This window comes from Oncorhynchus mykiss, chromosome 12 (genome assembly GCF_057628025.1).
Source record: "Oncorhynchus mykiss isolate SJ-2025 chromosome 12, ASM5762802v1, whole genome shotgun sequence".
NCBI lineage: Eukaryota > Metazoa > Chordata > Actinopteri > Salmoniformes > Salmonidae > Oncorhynchus > Oncorhynchus mykiss.
The window spans coordinates 37,149,796-37,172,345 of record NC_143033.1 but is presented as its reverse complement, the minus strand read 5'-3'; the positions used below and the strand labels follow the sequence as shown (position 1 = coordinate 37,172,345).

At 41.4% G+C, this 22,550-nt stretch overlaps 1 protein-coding gene across 1 annotated transcript in view; it reads right to left on the bottom strand.

Moving 5' to 3' along the window:
- Nucleotides 1-22,550, bottom strand: part of LOC110537519 (G protein-coupled receptor kinase 6) — a 68,890-nt gene that overhangs the window by 36,845 nt on the left and 9,495 nt on the right. The window contains exons 3-6 of the mRNA XM_021623623.3: nucleotides 9,522-9,634; nucleotides 3,209-3,286; nucleotides 2,872-2,978; nucleotides 2,148-2,240 (exon numbers count right to left, since the gene is read on the bottom strand). Of these exons, the coding sequence (XP_021479298.2) occupies nucleotides 2,148-2,240; nucleotides 2,872-2,978; nucleotides 3,209-3,286; nucleotides 9,522-9,634 (391 nt within the window). The remainder of the gene's footprint in view (nucleotides 1-2,147; nucleotides 2,241-2,871; nucleotides 2,979-3,208; nucleotides 3,287-9,521; nucleotides 9,635-22,550) is intronic.

The window sequence follows — 22,550 nt, the reverse complement described above, 5'->3', positions numbered from 1 at the left end:
TTAACAAATCAAAAACTGAAAAATTATTCAGCCCCCTTAAGTTAATACTTTGTAGCGCCACCTTTTGCTGCGATTACAGCTGTAAGTCGCTTGGGGTATGTCTCTATCAGTTTTGCACATCGAGAGACTGACATTTTTTCCCATTCCTCCTTGCAAAACAGCTCGAGCTCAGTGAGGTTGGATGGAGAGCATTTGTGAACAGCAGTTTTCAGTTCTTTCCACAGATTCTCGATTGGATTCAGGTCTGGACTTTGACTTGGCCATTCTAACACCTGGATATGTTTATTTTTGAACCATTCCATTGTAGATTTTGCTTTATCTTTTGGATCATTGTCTTGTTGGAAGACAAATCTCCGTCCCAGTCTCAGGTCTTTTGCAGACTCCATCAGGTTTTCTTCCAGAATGGTCCTGTATTTGGCTCCATCCATCTTCCCATCAATTTTAACCATCTTCCCTGTCCCTGCTGAAGAAAAGCAGGCCCAAACCATGATGCTGCCACCACCATGTTTGACAGTGGGTATGGTGTGTTCAGGGTGATGAGCTGTGTTGCTTTAACGCCAAACATAACGTTTTGCATTGTTGCCAAAAAGTTCAATTTTGGTTTCATCTGACCAGAGCACCTTCTTCCACATGTTTGGTGTGTCTCCCAGGTGGCTTGTGGCAAACTTTAAACGACACTTTTTATGGATATCTTTAAGAAATGGCTTTCTTCTTGCCACTCTTCCATAAAGGCCAGATTTGTGCAATATACGACTGATTGTTGTCCTATGGACAGAGTCTCCCACCTCAGCTGTAGATCTCTGCAGTTCATCCAGAGTGATCATGGGCCTCTTGGCTGCATCTCTGATCAGTCTTCTCCTTGTATGAGCTGAAAGTTTAGAGGGACGGCCAGGTCTTGGTAGATTTGCAGTGGTCTGATACTCCTTCCATTTCAATATTATCGCTTGCACAGTGCTCCTTAGGATGTTTAAAGCTTGGGAAATCTTTTTGTATCCAAATCCGGCTTTAAACTTCTTCACAACAGTATCTCGGACCTGCCTGGCGTGTTCCTTGTTCTTCATGATGCTCTCTGCGCTTTTAACGGACCTCTGAGACTATCACAGTGCAGGTGCATTTATACGGAGACTTGATTACACACAGGTGGATTGTATTTATCATCATTAGTCATTTAGGTCAACATTGGATCATTCAGAGATCCTCACTGAACTTCTGGAGAGAGTTTGCTGCACTGAAAGTAAAGGGGCTGAATAATTTTGCACGCCCAATTTTTCAGTTTTTGATTTGTTAAAAAAGTTTGAAATATCCAATAAATGTCGTTCCACTTCATGATTGTTGTTGATTCTTCACAAAAAAATACAGTTTTATATCTTCATGTTTGAAGCCTGAAATGTGGCAAAAGGTCGCAAAGTTCAAGGGGGCCAAATACTTTCGCAAGGCACTGTATATTTATATGAGATCTTAAAACATAGCTTTGCTTTTGCTTAGGGTGCTTTTTAGTTTTTCAGTCTCTATTGTTATTCTTTTGCTTTTCATCCTCTTAGGTTAATTATGTAGTAAATATTTCAGTTGAGTTTTTTCCTGTGAAGCACATTGTTAATCATTCCATGTCTGAAATGTGCTGTATAAATAAAGCTTGATTTGAAGTATGAGTACGAATGTAAACGAAACCAAAAGTGTAGGTTATACAGTACATCACAATGCCACTATCCTGAACACTATCAATCACTTCATAACATTGTATGTGCGTTGTGTAGAGCTTTTAACAAATACTTTTGTCACAAAGCTCTTAATGGTAAACTGGCCTAAAAACCCATGAGACCAAGTTGAGGAACAGTTGATAAGAATAACTCTAGATAGGAGGAAACCTTGAGAGCCGCTAATATTTATATAAATCCCATCAATATTAGCGAATTAACAGCAGAGCATTTCAAAAACACAGTCCCATTGAGAGTTGAGTACACGTGACTAGGAGGATACTATGGAGCGGTGTGAAGTTAGCGTAACATGTAATCACTTGTGCTGTGTTGAGGTGAGGTTCTCAGGCTGATAAGAGAGTGTGTGTGTGTTCATAAGTGTGGGAAGCAGCAAAAGGGTGTGTGTGAGTATTTGTCATTTTTACTTTGATTTCAACTAGTAGGCTACCATACCTCTCCAGCCACTTCCACTGCAGGAATCGGTTATAGTACATGCTGTCGAGGTAGTCTGCGAAGGGAGCCACACTCAGGTAGTCATGGATCAGTCTACAACAGAGGACAGAACACAGTCAGAACACATACAGCCCACTACATGACCTAAACAGGAAATACTCTGGTCCCTCCCTAAGGCCTTGAGTTTTTCTGGTCAGGTCACATGGCCAGGAAAATCTCCAGGCCCTACACATGTACCATGCTGCCATGGGCCCATCTCTCTGTCTACCATTCCCAAACATCAGTTCACATCTAAACATTCATTAACCCCAACCAGATGGAGGAATGACAAAGAGTCTGTTCATGTTGTGAGAATGTTCTAGAATATAAATGTTGCTGAATGGAATGGCGGGTGATTGAAGTTGCTAGGGTTGATTGATTAGAACTATTTTCATCAGCCGCCACATACACTCAATGCTGTTGACATGCCCATACAACAAGTGTGAACAACCTTTCACAGGATGTTGCACAATGTAGGAGACAATTTAAAGGAAAACCTCTTGGCATATTTTATCACTGAAAATGACCCTTTATTCTTAACTGACTTCCTTCGTTGAATAATGGTGTGATGATCATAAAAATAAAAAAAATCAACCTTTTCCAATCTTGAATATATCCCATATGCTAAGTAAGTATTGATGTTAGTTTATTCTCTGTGACTGGGTTTCTGTGTTAACAGACTCACTTGGTGCACTCGTTGAAGAGTTCTTTACAGGGCTCCTGCTCCTGCTCCAGTCTCTCTGTAAACTGACCCATCATTTCCTCCCCCAACTCGGGGACATGATCCTCTGACTACAGGGGGATGGAACACAATACAGCGTGAATTTCATATATATGACATCATAGGCCCAGATTAAGCCCTCTCCTGAATTAAAAAGCATGCTCGATGGAGTATCTTAATTGAAATAGATTTTTAGACCGTGAATAGTTTTAATCTGGGTTCGGGAAACCACACGTCACCATTATTGAATAGTTGACATCAAATCACTCATTGGCTGAAAATAGGGGTTCTTCTACTGTACCTTTGGGCTGAAGTACTTGTCTAGGAGCTCCTGAGCACAGTCCCTCCTCTTCTCATCTGGACTGACCTCATACTCTGCCTGTGGGGGGAAGAAACAGTAACATACATCATTCAACATACACCTGCTCTAACAGGTCAGTTCTACTATTTCCACATAACAGTAGCCTACAATCTAGTACTTTCTGTACAACCTCTGATGGTACCAAATTACCACATCACTGCAACCACAGGGGTGTTCAATAGGCACGCAGCCGTAGAACACTATTTGAAACGGAATAAATAGTACCTGAGTATGTTCATTAAACAAGTTTAATATGAATACTGAACACAACCCAGTCCTACTGTAAGTAGTATATCCCTTCACTAAGGCACAGTTCTACAGAGCCACATGCCTGGGTCCCACTCCCAAAATCATTTTTATTTTAATATTTCTCTCTGTGTTGTTGATTCCTGAATCCTGCTAAGTACAAAAGCATCAAGCCCATGTGCCATGCCATCATCCAGCCATCCAGCAGCATGACTTACAGTAAGCTAAGAGCCTCACTCTAAAGTGCTTCCGATGGACTCTCAGCACAACTTGTCCATAATGGTTAATGACAGTTGAGAAGGTTCAAATCTCATTTGCTCCTTCTCATGTAGCCCAGGCTCTGTGCGAGGCAGGAAGGAGACAGTGCAGTAAAAGGACATGATCACTACTTACAAAGTTTGAGAAGACTGCTTGATAAAAACTGTTATGACTGTCTGCTCTCTCTTGATTCATAAAGTCAGCCACCTATTCATCATTTTACTGCCATTGACTATCTTCATTATGCTACTAGCCATCATCCCATTGAGCCTTTTTTCTACTTGGCTTTTGCGTTTGTTAAATCAACCAGAGAGGATCTAGCTACAAGGACACTTCCTCATATCAATATTAGCGTGTGTAAGTAATAATGTGTTAGAGGGAAGGAGATAAAGTGGGTGGCTCATAACTGAGTGTGTGTGTGCGTAAGTTGGATCTGTCCGAAATGGATCCATGGCTTTCCCACCCAACCAGATATAAATACAAATTTAAAAAAGGAAAACAGAGACCTGTTCAAATGGACCCAAGGACAATCAGACCCATTTGGAAAAGGCCTGTGGAAAAACAGACCCATCGGATTCGAGAGACCCGTTCATATCCAAGAGTAGAAAGAGAGATAAAGAAACCCTCCGACCGGGCAGCGCCATCAATCAACAAGCAATATTGGCCAAGTATGTGTTCTTAACTGCCTATAACAAATGAAAGAAAAAACTATTCGTTGTATAGCATAATCAACATTTTGTAGCCTATTGTTTTATTGGTTTCTACTTTTCAAAAACAATATTTGTCCACTTCACGGATCAGCAGTCAGAGATGAGAGCTAAATGCATCATGTCATTCCTATAGGCCTAGACGTCCACTGTATGATTTGAATATTTAAACAAATGTATATATAAAAAGGAAGAGAAGCTTAGGCCTAACCCTAGAGAGACCGAGAGAAAGATATGGTCGGTACCATGTTCCCATTCTACATTTTAGTTCTGACACAGATATACATTTCTTTGTACTTGTCTTTGTACTACTGTACAGATATAGAGCCCCACAGGGGAGGTGTCATAATATTGAACAGAGGCTGGGAAACACACAGTATTAAAATAGAGCCATGAATACATGGAACTCTCTGCCACAACAGGTAACTAGCAACAAAAAAACAAAAGAAAAACAGTTTAAAAAACACCTTACTGCACAAAGGGAACTGTGAAGAGATACAGCTATTTTAAATAACCTGTATTGTAATTTACACTGTACTATGTACTAGACCTAGATATTGTGTGTACGTTCTGGAATGTCGGCTGTGTGTGGCGTTTTTAAATGTATGTATTTCATTTCCTTGGCTAATGCATTATGTCATGTTTCATGTGGAACCACAGTAATAGTAGCTGATGCGTTTACAGCGGCTAATGTGGATCCCAATAAATACCAAAATACCAAATATCCATAAAATCTAGCGGTCAAAGAGTGAAATGGTTCCAATTGTTGTTCCACCATTCATTTTTCCCACATGGTATTTTATAAAAACTTAAAATAAAAGGGCAGTGTTTCGTAGGCCTACCCTGGCATGACGTTTTGATAACCATGTAAATCTCTCTCGGACAAAGTGACTTTTATCAATACATTCGGCTCTATTTACTCCGATTCAAAAATGCTAATTAGCGTCAAAGTAGACATCATGCTTGGCTATAAATCCCTGCAAGCTCCTGCATGTCCTCTAGCTGATACCTTTGCTAACGTCATCTAGCTGATACCTTTGCTAACAGGTATTGTGTCAATTTAAAACTTGCACAAGATAATTCAAAGAATTGTCAATTTAAAGAAATATAGACCATTTATTCATTACTATATGTAGCTCAAATGAGATAGTTAATCCTGCCTCAATGGCAGTCTCATCCAGATCATGGCATTTGTAGTTCTTTATGATAGCCACATTAGCATTTAATTTTGGGGGTAAATACGGAAGAATATATTGATGTCACCTTAACCGTGTAAATCTCTCTAGGACCTCAAAACATCACACCACGGTAAGCCTACATGAAACAGCCATTATTTTAAGTGTTTATAAAATCCCCTATGGGAAAAATGTATGGTGGAAAAACGATTGGAACCATTTCCTTGTTTGACCGCTAGGTTTTATGGGTATTATGACATACTGTGATACTCTATAGGCATACAGACAGAGGCTAATTCGTACATTTTTTATAAAGATAAGCATTATATTGTTAGATTAAAGGGGTAACTCTGTTGCCTGGCTACCCAGACTCCTTGCTCTGGCCAAACGCTGCACCACTCCAATGGACGTTAGTTTCTTCTCCGCAATAAGTCTGGACCGGAGTACCTCTTCCAACATTCACCGAATGCGAACACATTTAGGGCCGTCTGATTGGTCCAGATACCCATGGGTTGGGCCAGAGCCAGGACACAGGTGAAAGTAAAGCGGCACAGGTAAAGCGGCAGTTTGAAAATGTGGCTTTGATATTCAGATTGGTTAGAGACGATCAAATTGCTGATGACTTCTTGTACAACGCCCCTCATCATCACAAACAACTTCAAATTATGTCAGTCTCAGACTAAAGTATGTAGAGAACGACAGAGCAGCGGAATAATTTATTCTCAATCGACAGACTGGTAACCCTCGTAGGCCCAAAACATACTTCCTCACCTCAAGTTCAACTGTAGGAGTCAGTTGGAACGCTGGTGCGCTCTGCCTTCATAGGCCTGCATAGCTAAGCCTAATAATAGCCACACCCCACCATACCTTCACAAAATGTTGACTTTATTAGTAATATCAAAAGTAATTAAAGTCATTGTTTATAAGGAAAATACGAACATGTTATTATATTGTGGCATTAAAATAAGTTTTGCATCTTGCCCTCTTTGGTTTTTCCTCTTCGTGGTTCGAGTGTGAGTAGCACTACCGGTAATTCTATTATATTGCGGAAAACACAACATTAACTTAATTTGCCAAAGAAAATGTCTCAACAGAAAGAAATAAACACCAATTTCAACCTTCAAAAGTTTTGAACAGGCTTATATTGCAGAAATTACCAACAAAAGTGAGTGCCTACCAAAGGCCCACCCATCAAATGACCGCAAGAGGCTAATCTTATTTATTTTACAACAGGCCTACTTTTAATCTATCTTTAATTAAATACATCGCACAAACATAAAAAGACAGTTTGAACTTCATTTAGCCAACAAAAATCTCAGCAAAATGAAACAAAAAACACTTTTTGCCTCATTTAAAAGAACTGGCTTATATTTATTAAATAGGCCTACAACAATAATAATGATATACAAAAACAAATATGAAAATTAATGAATGTTAGAAAATTGCATCAAACCTGAATAGCGAGTTGCACACAGTCCATTTGACTGCGCCAACATTCTTCTCATCTTTGTTCACTAAAACTTGTCCTTGAAGACATTCCCCTTGTTGGCTTCTTTAACAGAGGACACTGTCCAATCAGGTCCAGTCAGTATACATTTCAATTGTACATACCCGAGATCTGTGGCAATTACAGTGGGGCAAAGAAAGTATTTAGTCAGCCACCAATTGTGCAAGTTCTCCCACTTAAAAAGATGAGAGAGGCCTGTAATTTTCATCATAGGTACACTTCAACTATGACAGACAAAATGAGAGAAAAAAAATCCAGAAAATCACATTGTAGGATTTTTAATGAATTTATTTGCAAATTATGGTGGAAAATAAGTATTTGGTCAATAACAAAAGTTTCTCAATACTTTGTTATATACCCTTTGTTGGCAATGACAGAGGTCAAACGTTTTCTGTAAGTCTTCACAAGGTTTTCACACACTGTTGCTGGTCTTTTGGCCCATTCCTCCATGCAGATCTCCTCTAGAGCAACATGGACTTTCAACTCCCTCCAAAGATTTTCTATGGGGTTGAGATCTGGAGACTGGCTAGGCCACTCCAGGACCTTGAAATGCTTCTTACGAAGCCACTCCTTCGTTGCCCGGGCAGTGTGTTTGGGATCATTGTCATGCTAAAAGACCCAGCCACGTTTCATCTTCAATGCCCTTGCTGATGGAAGGAGGTTTTCACTCAAAATCTCACGATACATGGCCCCATTCATTCTTTCCTTTACACGGATCAGTCGTCCTGGTCCCTTTGCAGAAAAACAGCCCCAAAGCATGATGTTTCCACCCCCATGCTTCACAGTAGGTATGGTGTTCTTTGCATGCAACTCAGCATTCTTTGTCCTCCAAACACGACGAGTTGAGTTTTTACCAAAAAGTTCTATCTTGGTTGCATCTGACATTCTCCCAATCTTCTTCTGGATCATCCAAATGCTCTCTAGCAAACTTCAGACGGGCCTGGACATGCACTGTCTTAAGCAGGGGGACACGTCTGGCACTGCAGGATTTGAGTCCCTAGCGGCGTAGTGGGTTACTGATGGTAGGCTTTGTTACTTTGGTCCCAGCTCTCTGCAGGTCATTCACTAGGTCCCCCCGTGTGGTTCTGGGATTTTTGCTCACTGTTCTTGTGATCATTTTGACCCCACGGGGTGAGATCTTGCGTGGAGCCCCAGATCGAGGGAGATTATCAATGGTCTTGTATGTCTTCCATTTCCTAATAATTGCTCCCACAGTTGATTTCTTCAAACCAAGCTGCTTACCTATTGCAGATTCAGTCTTCCCAGCCTGGTGCAGGTCTACAATTTTGTTTCTGGTGTCCTTTGACAGCTCTTTGGTCTTGGCCATAGTGGAGTTTGGAGTGTGACTGTTTGAGGTTGTGGACAGGTGTCTTTTATACTTATAACAAGTTCAAACAGGTGCCATTAATACAGGTAACGAGTGGAGGACAGAGGTGCCTCTTAAAGAAGAAGTTACAGGTCTGTGAGAGCCAGACATCTTGCTTGTTTGTAGGTGACCAAATACTTATTTTCCACCATAATTTGCAAACAAAGTCATTAAAAATCCTACAATGTGATTTTCTGGATTTTTTTTTCTAATTTTGTCTGTCATAGTTGAAGTGTACCTATGATGAAAATTACAGGCCTCATCTTGCACAATTGGTGGCTGACTAAATACTTTTTTACCCCACTGTATATCAGACCCAACCCAGATCAAAGACAAAAGTCATAATTTAGGACTGCACTGGTCCCGGGTCAGATCTCAGAATTTTAGGCCTGTTGGACACATGAAGACCTCTAGCGTGCATGCATGCGCGAGTGTGTGTGTGTGTGTGTATGTGTGTGTGTACCAGAACAATATTTTAGAAGAATGCCACACAATGCTATGGGGGTAAGCCAGGGTGGAAAGAGGAAGATCAGGTTTATCATTGAGTCAACAGGTAGGGGCTCTAAACAACACACTGGTAGGCTAGCTAACCTGCTGCCCCCCCTGCACCTCCACATCACCACCTAACACTGCCCCTTCCCTCGCGGGACTGAGTGAGTAGAACCTAAACATTATTCCACAAGAGCGTAGTGCGGGGCACATTCACTGAAAAAGTAGAGGAGAGGGAGGGTGGAAAATGTACACAGATTGCAACCCTTTGCTCCCAGAACTCAAGAGATCCTGTATTTCATGAGGGAAAGGAAAGGTGGATACCAAGTCAGTTGTATAACTGAATGCCTTCAAATGAATGATTTCCCCTCTCCTCTCCTCCCCCCTAACACATGAGAACTTGATACATTTGGACAAGCTCATTCAGAGTCCTTCAGAAGATGTGCATCTCGAGGAAAAACAAACACAAGTGTTTTAATCCTGCCTATCTGTCTTTCTTGCTTACCACAGTGTCCAGGAATTTGACACAGCGCCTCAGCTCAACCCGGGTTTCACAGAACTGGCGAAAGAGCATGCGTCCGATTGGCTGCCGCTCACAAAGGCTGTTGTAGTATTTCTCTGTGGAAGAACACAAGACAGGGGTGTCAATGAGGGCCTCTCTCGGGGTATAATGAAAACACTCAAGCACAAAAACACGTAAGAAGTAAACAAATATATACTGTACTGTGCATAACGCACATGCTCACGCCTACTCAAAGGCGTGTGCACTTAAACATCTTGTATAGACATAGGGCACATTAGCAAATGTACTGTGAGTACTATGAGTATCAAACTATTCCCACACACCTCTGCCTAACCACCCTTTGTAGACGGAGAAAGGGTTATGAATGAGGTCTAGACGTACCCTACACACAGCACAATCTCATCTTCAACTAATTAATCAGAAACGGTCCATCGTCTCTCCACATGTGTAAATAGCTATGAAGAGGTATTTTACATTTATGTATCCAAGTTATTAGGCCCCATTTCCCTGTCTGTCTGTGTATGTGTGGTGAACAACAAATTGACAGAGGGAAACTGCGATTTGCATCTGCGGCTCAGGTAGATGCAAAAGAGGACACAGGTGGCTGTATGACCAAAAAAAAAACAATGTGAGGATCCAGCCGAGCCTAAGGAGGACATGTGTAGGTGGCCGTTATTGAGTAAATACATTTGAGAGCTGCTGCAAGCTCCTCTCTGTAACCGGAGAGCAACTTTAGACACACACCAACGCACAAGCATGTGCACAGTGCACACACAGCTATTAGCTAGCTGTTACATTTTTCAGGAGCAGACATCATTCTGGAAGTGTTAGGCCTATGCATGTACAGTATGGTACCTTACATGCTATCTGCTAGGTCTGTTGCGGTGACCTTATTATGGCCACACCGGAATCTCATTTTATGCACTCTGGACATGCTTTGGTAGTACCCAACTGTGTAACTACCATCAGGTCCTAATGGGCTGGTACTCAGAGATCTGTTGTCCCTCTAACTACTCTGATATCAATGCATATGCAATCGAAAAACCACATCAAACATCATCAAAACAAGAAAAAATGATGATTGTGCTGTTATAGAATATATAGCCTACCGCATTTTAAGCATTGCAGAAAAAAGTACAAAATGTAAAACTGATTTAAGAAGTGTTTGGTACATAATTGGTCTAGCTTTTGAGTGTGGACTGTATTATTATTTATACTGGATGGACTGGTTACCTTATGCTATGCCCCAAAATGTATACCCATGAGTCTTTTAGAGAACGTATAGCCAGCCCTAGGCGATGCTGTTGGTTCACTGATTGTGCAGGGCAGGCTTACAGTTAGCCTACAATTAGTGAATTTGTATTTGATTTTGAATAGCCTAGTAATAGGGAATTTTTGTATCACCTGTCAGGCAGAGAGAACATGCGCCTCAAACAGATGTTTATGCGTGGAGTGAAATAAGTGTTCTTAAATGTATTTCTCAGCTACTCATTAAGCACATGCTCTGCTATATAACCCGAAGTAGCCTACAAAATGGACCGGCGTGAAAGCACGCGGCCTCCATTCGCTATTCGAGGGCATATAGATTACATGTATTTTCCCCCTGCCCATTTGATCATTCTAATTTGGCCATTCCATTGGGCCATTCTAAATCGAAAGGCAAGATTCAATTGAAATTTAGTCTGATGGATGAAAATATGATCACATGATGAAAGAACAGCTGTGCAGCCTGGGGCAAGGAACAGATCGCAAGCTTTTTTGCTACTTTGTCAATAGCCTATAGTCGCACCATGCTGCCCATATATGTGTTGATTTCTAAGACATTCTAAGGTTGGTATAGTTCACAACTGAAGTTGCCAAATAACTCAAAATCTGGCATATAGGACGTGTTTCGAATGATCACTTTTACACTCAACATAACCACTTCACATGCGCACTTGCTCTGTAATGGGAAAAATATCCTTTCCATTTTATTCAGCTAAGTTCAATTATATTCTATAAAATCCTATAACATAAATGGCATGTGACTTATAAACCGATCTTGTCAGCTAAATAAACAAGCCTACAGCTTGTAGGTACTGATTTATTTTACTCTTTTAAATGTAGATGTTCAAAAGGCACATCAGCAGCTTGTATGCGTGGAGGCCTGGAGATGCTAAATGTGTTTATGTTACCATGAGTCCGTAGGCTTTTGCATGATATTAAACAGGCTGACAACATTGCATAACAGCCACAGCCCTACTCTCTACTAAAAAAAACAAAAGCTCTACTGTGCCTTAACCGGTGGCGACCCATCATTCAAAACCTGTTTTGAGCCCCACCTGTTTAGCTAGAAAAAAGAAAAAAAAATGTTAAGGTAAAAAAACTAGTGTTGCCTGTTTTGCATGTTATTTTGGCATTAATATGTGTCACGTATCAGTTTGCAAACAATGTTAAAAATATATGTAATTGGGTTAATAATGCCACATACAAACATGGTCTCTTTTTGCTCTCTTGAGTAAGGCAGCTCTAATATGCAGGTGCTTCAGCCTAGCTCAGTACTTTGTATGGTGGTGGGGCAGCCAGCGTAACATACAGAGCTAAAGTTTGCACTGTGATTGACTCAGTGTTCTATCAGTCATGGGACACTACTCACCACAAACTCTACAGGGAGAGCTCAAAATGTCAAGCCCCTTGGGGCTGCCATGGATTTACATTAGAAGTGCCCATCCAAGAAGGCTAAAGGTCATTGGCCACAGATAAAATGACGTCAAATCACGTTATATCTACCGTAGCTTTAATTGGACTGATAATGTCAACATCATACTTTCAAAATCTTAGCTAGCAAGCTAGACAAGCAGTCATCATCATGAATCAAGTCAACAATCTACTGGCAAATCCTTGTATTATGAAAATAAATGATAGATAAAACGTATCGGTGCTGAACGACCATAGAACATAAACATTACACAACAAGTTGGAAATCGCAAATTCAACAGTGAGTGGTTAGGAAGGAATCAGTGGCTAACTGCAAGCATTGCAAAGCCATCCGTAGCCTGCTATTCAGTGAAGAGGGTGTGTGGTCCAAGTCTGGGTTTAAGGGTCTCTTTTCCAAGCTTAAAATGATAAACATTCACATATTGCATGAGCTTTCATTGTTTGCTTATATGCCCCCTTTATTTATCCTACTGTTCTGACTTGGTGTACAGGGAGAATACTGTAAGAACGGCCCATGTTCTGAATTCATACGCTGTACATTTCAAAAGTGCTGAACAAATACCGCTGCTACTCTCTGTTGTTATCAACTATGCATAGTCACTTTAATAACTCTACCAACATATACATATTACCTCAACTAACCGGTGCCCCTGCACATTGACTATGTACCAGTACCCCCCTATATATAGTCTCGCTATTGTTATTTTACTGCTGCTCTTTAATTACTTGATACTTTTATTTTTTTATTCTTATCCGTATTTTTTTAAATTGCATTGTTGGTTAGGGGCTCGTAAGTAAGCATTTCACTGTAAGGTCTACACCGGTTGTATTTGGCGCATGTGACTAAAATTTGATTAGAATAGTTATATTGACTACGTCAGTCTTAGCTCGCTCATTACTGTCTTAATCGAAATTACGGATTGCCTCTTATCTTTCCCTTATGCCATTGTTTGTACATCTCAATTGTCAGTAGAAACCACATGTTTGTTTTTTTAGGCAGTAAATGAGCCAGAATGAACCGTTTTACTGCCAGACAAGGCTCTGCTGATAGCCAGGTGTAGCAGTTGTAAGGATTCACTCCATGGTGCTGAAAAGAAAGCTCTGTAGGCCCTAACAGTTTGTCACCATTATAGAGCAATTAATGCATTGTTTAGTGTTGTGTAGTGGCTTTGTGGCATGCATCTAAAACATGTTTGGGGGTTTGCCCCACCAAGATTTACTGCTAAAATCACCACTGGCCTTAACTAAATTAGTTGCTAGAAGTGTTATGCGCATGTTATGCGATAATAGTGTAGAGATTTCCAGTTACAGGTTGTAGCCTAATTTAGCAACATGCTTGTCTTATGTGTATGTCTTATTTGTTTATAATAAAATTGCAGATTTGCCCTTTAATGACACTAAAAACAGTAGTACTACCCATTTCTTTCCAATAAATCATTTTGATAGATTTTCATGAGCTGTCGGTTGTTGTGGGTCTGTTGTGTATCTATAGGGCCCTATGTGCTCTGCCAGTGGCCTATGCTAGGTGGTCTCTGATTGGGTTGTACAATGAAACGATGAGGAGGACAAACAAGGTTTGACCCACTAATGGCCGTTTCATGGAGATAATCACATTAGTTACAATGCAATTTCATTTAGTCCCTGACAGAGGCTCTATTGACAGGAAGACAGTCGGAAGAGATCATGCAGCTCCCCCCCTTTGAGCCCTGGCCTTTTCACATCTATTGTTGCATCCAATGGATGGATTGTTTTGGCCCCGCTACAAGAGCACCTGATTCAACCAAAATGTGAGTCAGAAGATCGAGAGGTGAATTTAAGTCAGCCCCCCAAAAAAATGTAGCACTGTATTTGGTGTAATTTAATACATAAACATATACACTTGATTCCATGGGCTCTTAAAAAAATTGTAGTGATGTTCCAATTGTGAAATTAATCCCACAAGATCACAGGCATTAAAACGGTAAGCTATTTGCATTCAGCGAATCTGTGCCATATTGCATTGGGGCTGATAGCCCGATACTGCACCCTGCCCTGTTCAATCTCCTCTCTCATCGCTGCTCTGACTGTCAAATGGGGGCAATTCTCAGATAACAGTAACAAAATGTATGGAGAGAGGAGGGAGGCAGCGAGCACAGGCGCTGTATGTTAAACCTGAAGCATGTGCTCATTAGCTAACACAGAGAGTGCACAAAGCTTTATTGACCACCGGACGATTGGACAGCCACTCCAGGCCGAGCATGGAGACCAGAGGGTCCCTCATTAGGGCTGAAGCCTGGGAGGAGGAGGGCAGTGGGGGAGAGGAAGAGGGGCGGCCTGGGCCTTTCTAAATAACCAGGTCATTCAGGAGATGAGAAAAGTCATTCAGTCAGTGACAGTCCAGTCATTCTCTGCCCCGTTGGGTGGCACAGTGGCGTTAGCTCCCTGGGAGACTGGAAGGAAACTGGGGGTGTACATAGGTTTTCTCCTGCCCCACTTTAACAGAGGGTAGCAGACAATTTCTCTGTCAGGCCTCAGCGGTAAACACGGAAGTTGAGGGTTTCCTGAACCCCACGCACTCTCCCTCTCTCTAGACTCTCTTTGCAAACTGCAGGCAGAAGAAAAGCTTTGATTGGTGCTCAGACAACGGTCTGTTTTTATCCTGCACAATCTCAGTGGGAGGTTGTCCTTCTCTGTCGCTGTGTATCAGACAGCATCTGGTGAAGGTAACAAGCAGTGAACAATGAGAAATATCCAAATGTCAGCCGCTCAGGCCTGTAATGATGCCCCCTGTTGTAATGTGGCTTCTGAAAGTATTCAGACCCCTTGACTTTTTCCACATTTTGTTACATTACAGCCTTACTCTAAAATGTATTCAATAATTTTTCCCTCATCAATTTAAGCACAAAACACCATAATTACAAAGCAAAAAATAGTTTTTGGACATGTTTGCATATTATTTTAATTTACATTTACAAAATGTATTCAGACACCTTTGGCAGCGATTGCAGCATTGAGTCTTCTTGGGTATGACGCCACAAGCTTGGCACACCTGTATTTGAGGAGTTTCTCCCATTCTTCTCTGCAGAACCTCTCAAGCTCTGTCAGGTTGGATGGGGAGCGTTGCTGCACAGATATTTTCAGGTATCTCCAGAGATGTTCGATCGGGTTCAAGTCTGGGTTCTGTCTGGCCACTCAAGGACATTTCATCAAGAAACTCTGTGCTGCCCTTACAGACTCTGTTCATCTTTGCCTCGATCCTGACTAGTCTCTCAGTCCCTGCAACTGAAAAACATCCCCACAGCATGATGCTGCCACCACCATGCTTCACCGTAGGGATGGTGCCAAGTTTCCTCCAGATGTGACACTTGGCATTTAAGCCAAATAGTTACATCTTGGTTTCATCAGACCAGATAATCTGTGGGCTGTCATGTGCCTTTTACAAAGGAGTTGCTTCCGTCTGGTCACCCTACCATCAAGGCCTGATTGGTGGAGATGGTTTTCCTTCTGGAAGGTTCTCCCATCTCCACAGAGGGTTCTTGGTCACCTCCCTGAGGGAGCATATAGCACTGGCTCCCGGGTCATCATCAGTTAATTGTTTAACTTCCGGATGTCTTTCCAACAACAGCCTCTCTGTGATAGCCTGGTCGGAGTTTGTAGCTTAAAGCATGAACATTATGGTGAGAATATGACACAAACAAGACCTCTTCGCAACACTGTCAAGCTTTGTGTTGTGCCATGCCTTTTTCCTGGAGGACAAAAAGAAGATTGCATCGCCTGCATTGACCTCCCACTACGTGGGTCGTTTTAGTTTGGGGCAACATGAATCTGACAAAGTGGATCTCAAGCGGAGCTTTAGAAAATAACACTTAAAAGGAACGCTCCGAAGCCTTAGGAGTCGGTTTCAGCGTTGATGAATAGCTAGTCAAATTTATATTTGCAATTCACCAGGTCATGACACTGTGATTATGTCCTTTGAAAAAAAATTCAAAACACAATGATTAAGAAGACTTTACTGAGCGTGTGTGTGTGTGTGTGTGTGTGTGTGTGTGTGTGTGTGTGTGAGTGTATGTATGTATATGTGCGTTTTAGATGGAAAATAACATCTAGGAATAGGCCTAGCCATTAGGGTGAGTTTTTAAATAAACCAAAGACCTTAGGGCAGTCCTGTTATCTTCTAAGCTCATCTTAACAGTTTATTCCTGCTCACAATGTTTACATTGTTTGGCTCCTGACAACCATTATCGTTCATAACTTCATAGAGGGAAATTTTCAAGAATTGTGAGAGCGTACAGAATGCCATTTTGACTGTCTGAGGACCCATGACTATGATCGACATTAAGTGAATGAACAAACCAACAATTCAGAACCGTTTAAGCCTGTCCTTGTTTCCCCCGCCCCTAAATGCACCACTTGCACGAAGTGCTGTTTTCACTTCCTGATTGAAGCAAGTTGAGCCTCAGCTGAAGTGGAAAGCACTGTACCGTTAGACTCCAGTGGAGCACCAAGAGCCTAAGTGAACAATGCACCACTAGACTCAAGACTCCTTCACCTGCATGTTTCTACCACCACCATTCCCACGTTTCAGCACGACAACACTGTCTGCCAATGCTGAGATGTAGGCCAAGCAGCCTAGTCTATTGAGCTAGCTGTTGTAGCTTCATTCAGAAAGCACAGTAAAGAAAAAGACAGAATACATTCGTTCATAACCTCAGGGGAAAATAAAACATTTGAATGATCAGGGAACAATCAATGTGTCTATTGTATGTATGGAAGGCCACCATGGGAGCTGGAGTCATAACCCAGAAGGCCCTTGGCCAGATGGAGCCTCAGCCCAGTGGATGCATCTCAACATAATGTATTATGGAGATAAATCATGACAATTAGGCAATCATATGATTCCATTTAACCTTAATAAGGGACTGTTTCTTTCTTTGTCCACCACCCCCCAACAACCTACTGTGTGAACCTGACTCAAATCCATAAAATTGTGCTGCCCTTAGAGACAAGATGGGTAAGAACTAGGAACAGGAACCACAATACAATTGTTTGCCCCTAGTTTCATGACACTTTGATGGACAGGAAGCGTAGTGAGATTTTGCAATGAGTAAATGGTGTCAACGAGGTGTTGTAACAAACCGCTCCAAACTGGGTGTAGGCCATCGACTAAACTGACACCCTTAAAAACAGCCATCTTATCCTAAAAGTTGGGCTTTGATCTTCCACTATATACAGTGGGGAGAACAAATATTTGATACACTGCCAATGTTGCAGGTTGTCCTACTTACAAAGCATGTCGAGGTCTGTAATTTTTATCATAGGTATCATATTTCAACCGTGAGAGACGGAATCTAAAACAAAAACCTAGAAAATCACATTGTATGATTAAGTAATTAATTTGCATTTTACTGCATGACATAAGTATTTGACACATCAGAAAAGCAGAACTTAATATTTGGTACAGAAACCTTTGTTTGCAATTACAGAGATCATACGTTTCCTGTAGTTCTTGACCAGGTTTGCACACACTGCAGCAGGGATTTTGGCCCACTCCTCCATACAGACCTTCTCCAGATCCTTCAGGTTTCGGGGTTGTCGCTGGGCAATACGGACTTTCAGCTCCCTTCAGGTCTGGAGACTGGCTAGGCCACTCCAGGACCTTGAGATGCTTCATACGGAGCCACTCCGTATTATTTTGGGTCATTGTCATGCTGGAAGACCCAGCCACGACCCATCTTAAATACTCTTACTGAGGGAAGGAGGTTGTGGCCCGAGATCTCGCGATACATGGCCCCACCCATCCTCCCCTCAATACGGTGCAGTCGTCCTGTCCCCTTTGCAGAAAAGCATCCCCAAAGAATGATGTTTCCACCTCCATGCTTCACGGTTGGGATGGTGTTCTTGGGGTTGCACTCATCCTTCTTCCTCCAAACACGGCAAGTGGAGTTTAGACCAAAAAGCTCTATTTTTGTCTCATCAGACCACATGACCTTCTCCCATTCCTCCTCTGGATCATCCAGATGGTCATTGGCAAACTTCAGACGGGCCTGGACATGCGCTGGCTTGAGCAGGGGGACCTTGCGTGCACAGCAGGATTTTAATCCATGATGGCATAGTATATATATATATATAGTGGAAGATGAAAGCCCAACATTTATTCATACACACACAGTTGAAGTCGGAAGTTCACATACACTTAGGTTGTAGTCATTAAAACTAATTTTTCAACCACTCAACAAATTTCTTGTTAACAAACTATAGTTTTGGCAAGTCGGTTAGGACATCTACTTTGTGCATGACACAATTTTTCCAACAATTGTTTACAGACAGATTATTTCACTTATTACTCACTCCATCACAATTCCAGTGGGTCAGAAGTTTACATACACGAAGTTGACTGTGCCTTTAAACAGCTTGGAAAATTCCAGAAAATTATGTCATGGCTTTAGAAGCTTCTCATTGGCTAATTGACATAATTTGAGTCAATTGGAGGTGTACCTGTGAATGTATTTCAAGGCCTATCTTCAAACTCAGTGCCTTTCTGCTTGACATCATGTTGAAAATCAAAAGAAATCAGCCAAGACCTCAGAAAAAAAAAATTGTAGACCTCCACAAGTCTGGTTCATCCTTGGAAGAAATTTCCAAATGCCTGAAGGTACCATGTTGATCTGTACAAACAATAGTACGCAAGTATAAACACCATGGGACCATGCAGCAACCATACCGCTCAGGAATGAGACGCGTTCCGTCTCCTAGAGATTAACGTACTTTAGTGCAAATCAATCCCAGAACAACAGCAAAGGACCTTATGAAGATACTGGAGGAAACAGGTACAAAGGTATCCATATCCACAGTAAAAACGAGTCTAATATCGACATAAGCTGAAAGGCCGCTCAGCAAGTAAGAAGCCACTGCTCCAAAACCGCCATAAAAAGCCAGACTATGGTTTGCAACTGCACATGGGGACAAAGATCTTACTTTTTGGAGAAATGTCCTCTGGTCTGATGAAACAAAAATAGAACTGTTTGGCCATAATGACCATCATTATGTTTGGAGGAAAAAGGGAGTACCAGTTAAAAATTTGGACACACCTACTCATTCAGGGGTTTTTCTACATTGTAGAATAATAGTGAAAACATCAAATATATGAAATAAAACATATGGAATCATGTAGTAACCAAAAACGTGTTAGTTAAATAAAAACCTATTTTATATTTGAGATACTTCAAAGTAGCCACCCTTTGTCTTGATGACAGCTTTGCACACACTTGGAATTCTCTCAACCAGCTTCATGAGGTAGTCACCTGGAATGCATTTCAATGAACAGGTGTGCCTTGTTAAAAGTTCATTTGTGGAATTTATTCCCTTAATGTATTTGAGACAATCAGTTGTGTTTTGACAAGGGAGCGGTGGTACACAGAAGAAGGTATTTTACCAAATAGGGCTAAGTCCATATTATGCAAGAACAGCTCAAACAAGCAAAGAGAAACAGTCCATCATTACTTTAAGACATTATGGTCAGTCAATACGGTACAAAGAACTTTGAAAGTTTGTTCATGTGCAGTCGCAAAACTAATCAAGCGCTATGTTGAACCTGGCTCTTATGAGGACCGCCACAGGAAAGGAAGACCCAGAGTTACCTCTGCTGCAGAGGATAAGTTCATTAGAGAGTTACCAGCCTCAGAAATTGCTGCCCAAATAAAGGCTTCACAGAGCTCAAGTAACAGACACACCTGGAACATCAACTTTCAGAGGAGACTGCGTGAATCAGGCCTTCATGGTTGAATTGCTGCAAAGAAACCACTATTAAAGGACACCAATAAGAAGAGACTTGCTTGGGCCAAGAAACACACGCAATGGATATTAGACCGGTGGAAATCTGTCTTTTGGTCTGATGATTCCAAATTTTTGGTTCCAACCGCCGTGTCTTTGTGAGATGCAGAGTAGGTGAACAGATGATCTCTGCATGTGTGGTTCCCACCATGAAGCATGGAGGAGGTGTGATGGTGTGGAGTTGCTTTGCTGGTGACACTCTGATTTATTTAGAATTCAAGGCACACTTAACCAGCGTGCCATCCCATCTGGTTTGCGCTTAGTATAATTTGTTTTTCAACAGGACAATGACCCAACACACCTCCATGCTGTGTAAGTGCTATTAGACCAAGAAAGAGAGTAACGGAGTGCTGCATCAGATGACATGGCCTCCATAATCACCCAACCTCAACCCAATTGAGATGTTTTGGGACGAGTTGGACCGCAGAGTGAAGGAAAAGCAGCCAACATGTGCTCAGCATATGTGGGAACTCCTTCAAGACTGTTGGAAAATCATTCCAGGTGAAGCTGGTTGAGAGAATGCCAAGATTGTGCAAAGCTATCATCAAGGCAAAGGGTAGCTACTTTGAAGAATATAAAATATCAAATCTATTTTGATTTGTTTAACACTTTTTTAGTTACGACATGAGTCCATGTGTTATACACACAGTGGGCTCCAAAATTACTGGCACCACTGACTGGCTACGCACAATAAAACAATACATTAAAAAAAATATAAACAATATTATTAAAGAGAAACTCAAAATACCAACAGGTGAGAAATACTGTACTTTATTAATGTTTCAATGGAACCCACCAAAATCATTTATTGATTTAATTAAAAATCAATGTCCTCCAAATCAAGGTTTCACAATGAATGGCACCCTAAACGATTATAAACAAGGAATTAAATGCCCCTTATTTAAGTTTATCTAAGTATTAAGGAACTATATTGAGCCATTATATCACTTCATGTTTCAATAGGGTATAGACATGACGTAACACGCATGCAATATCCCTTTGTCATCCAACACCATGAAGGAAACTAAAGAACTGGCAGTTCAAAAGAGACAGATGGTCATAGACCTTCATAAATCTGGTAATGACAACAAGAACATCCACAAGCAATTTAATATACCACTGAGCACTGTCAGGGCAATTATTAAAAAATTCAAAAGATATGGAACAGTTGAAATCCTCATGGGTAGAGGACGCAAATCCATTTTGTCCCCCAGGATAGGGAGGAGGATGGTGAGAGAAGAAGGTGCTCTGGTCAGATGAGACCAACATTTTGGTCAGATACAGCATCGGCATGTTTGGCGTCAAAACAGAGATACATACAAGGAGAGGCACCTCATACCCACTGTTAAATATGGTGGTGGGTCAGTGATGTTTTGGGGCTGTTTTAATTCCAGAGGTCCAGGGGCACTAGTTAAGATTGATGACATAATGAATTCCACCAAGTATCAGGCAATTTTGTCTGACAATCTGGTTGCCTCCGCCAGAAGTCTGGGACTTGGCCGTAGGTGGACTTTCCAACAAGACAATGACCCAAAACATACCTCAAGATCCACACAGAAATGGTTCTGTGACAACAAAATCAATGTTCTGCCATGGCCATCTCAGTAGCCGGACCTCAATCCAATCAAAAACCTGTGGCCTGAGTTGAAGAGGGCAGTTGATAAGCAAACCCAAGAATGTGAAGGATGTTGAAAGGATCTGAATAGAGGAAAGGTCCAAAATCCCTCCAAATGTGTTCTTTAACCTTGTCAAACATTACAGGAAAAGCCTCCGTGCTGATATCATTGCCAGAGGTGTTTGCACAAAGTACTAAATGAGGAGTGCCAATAATTATGAAACCTTGATTTTGGTGTAATGTATTTTGTATTAAATATTTGTATGATTTTGGTTGGTTCCATTGTAACATTAATAAAGTACAGTATTTCTCACGACGCCTCACAAGTCCTCAACTGGCAGCTTCATTGAATAGTATCCGCAAAACACCAGTCTCAACATCAACAGTGAAGAGGCGACTCTGGGATGCTGGCCTTCTTGGCAGAGTTGCAAAGAAAAAGTCATATCTCAGACTGGCCAATAAAAATAAAATATTAAGATGGGAAAAAGAACAGACACTGGACAGAGAGGAACTCTGCCTAGGCCAGCATCCCAGTTGGGGAACCCTGGGGTAGGATGATTGGTGGTGGCGCTTGTGCTTTCTATCACTCAGAAGTTATTTAGCAAGCTATGGTGACAATGCCTGCCATGGACTATTCCCAGTTGCTTTGAATGTTCAAAATCATAGGGTAAGAACTCTTTTAAAATCCCTCAAAGAATAACATGATCCAACTTTCAAAGCGAGTCCTTTTTGGCTAGGCACAGCAGTCCCCTGTCTAGCTAGGTAGCTGTTTAGCTTTCTAACACATTCACTAATTGGTTTGTAAACCATTAACAACAAGCTAGTTAGCTACCTACCACATGTTCTTGTCACAGAGTAGCTAGCAAGCAATAAGATGAATAAGTCTAAAA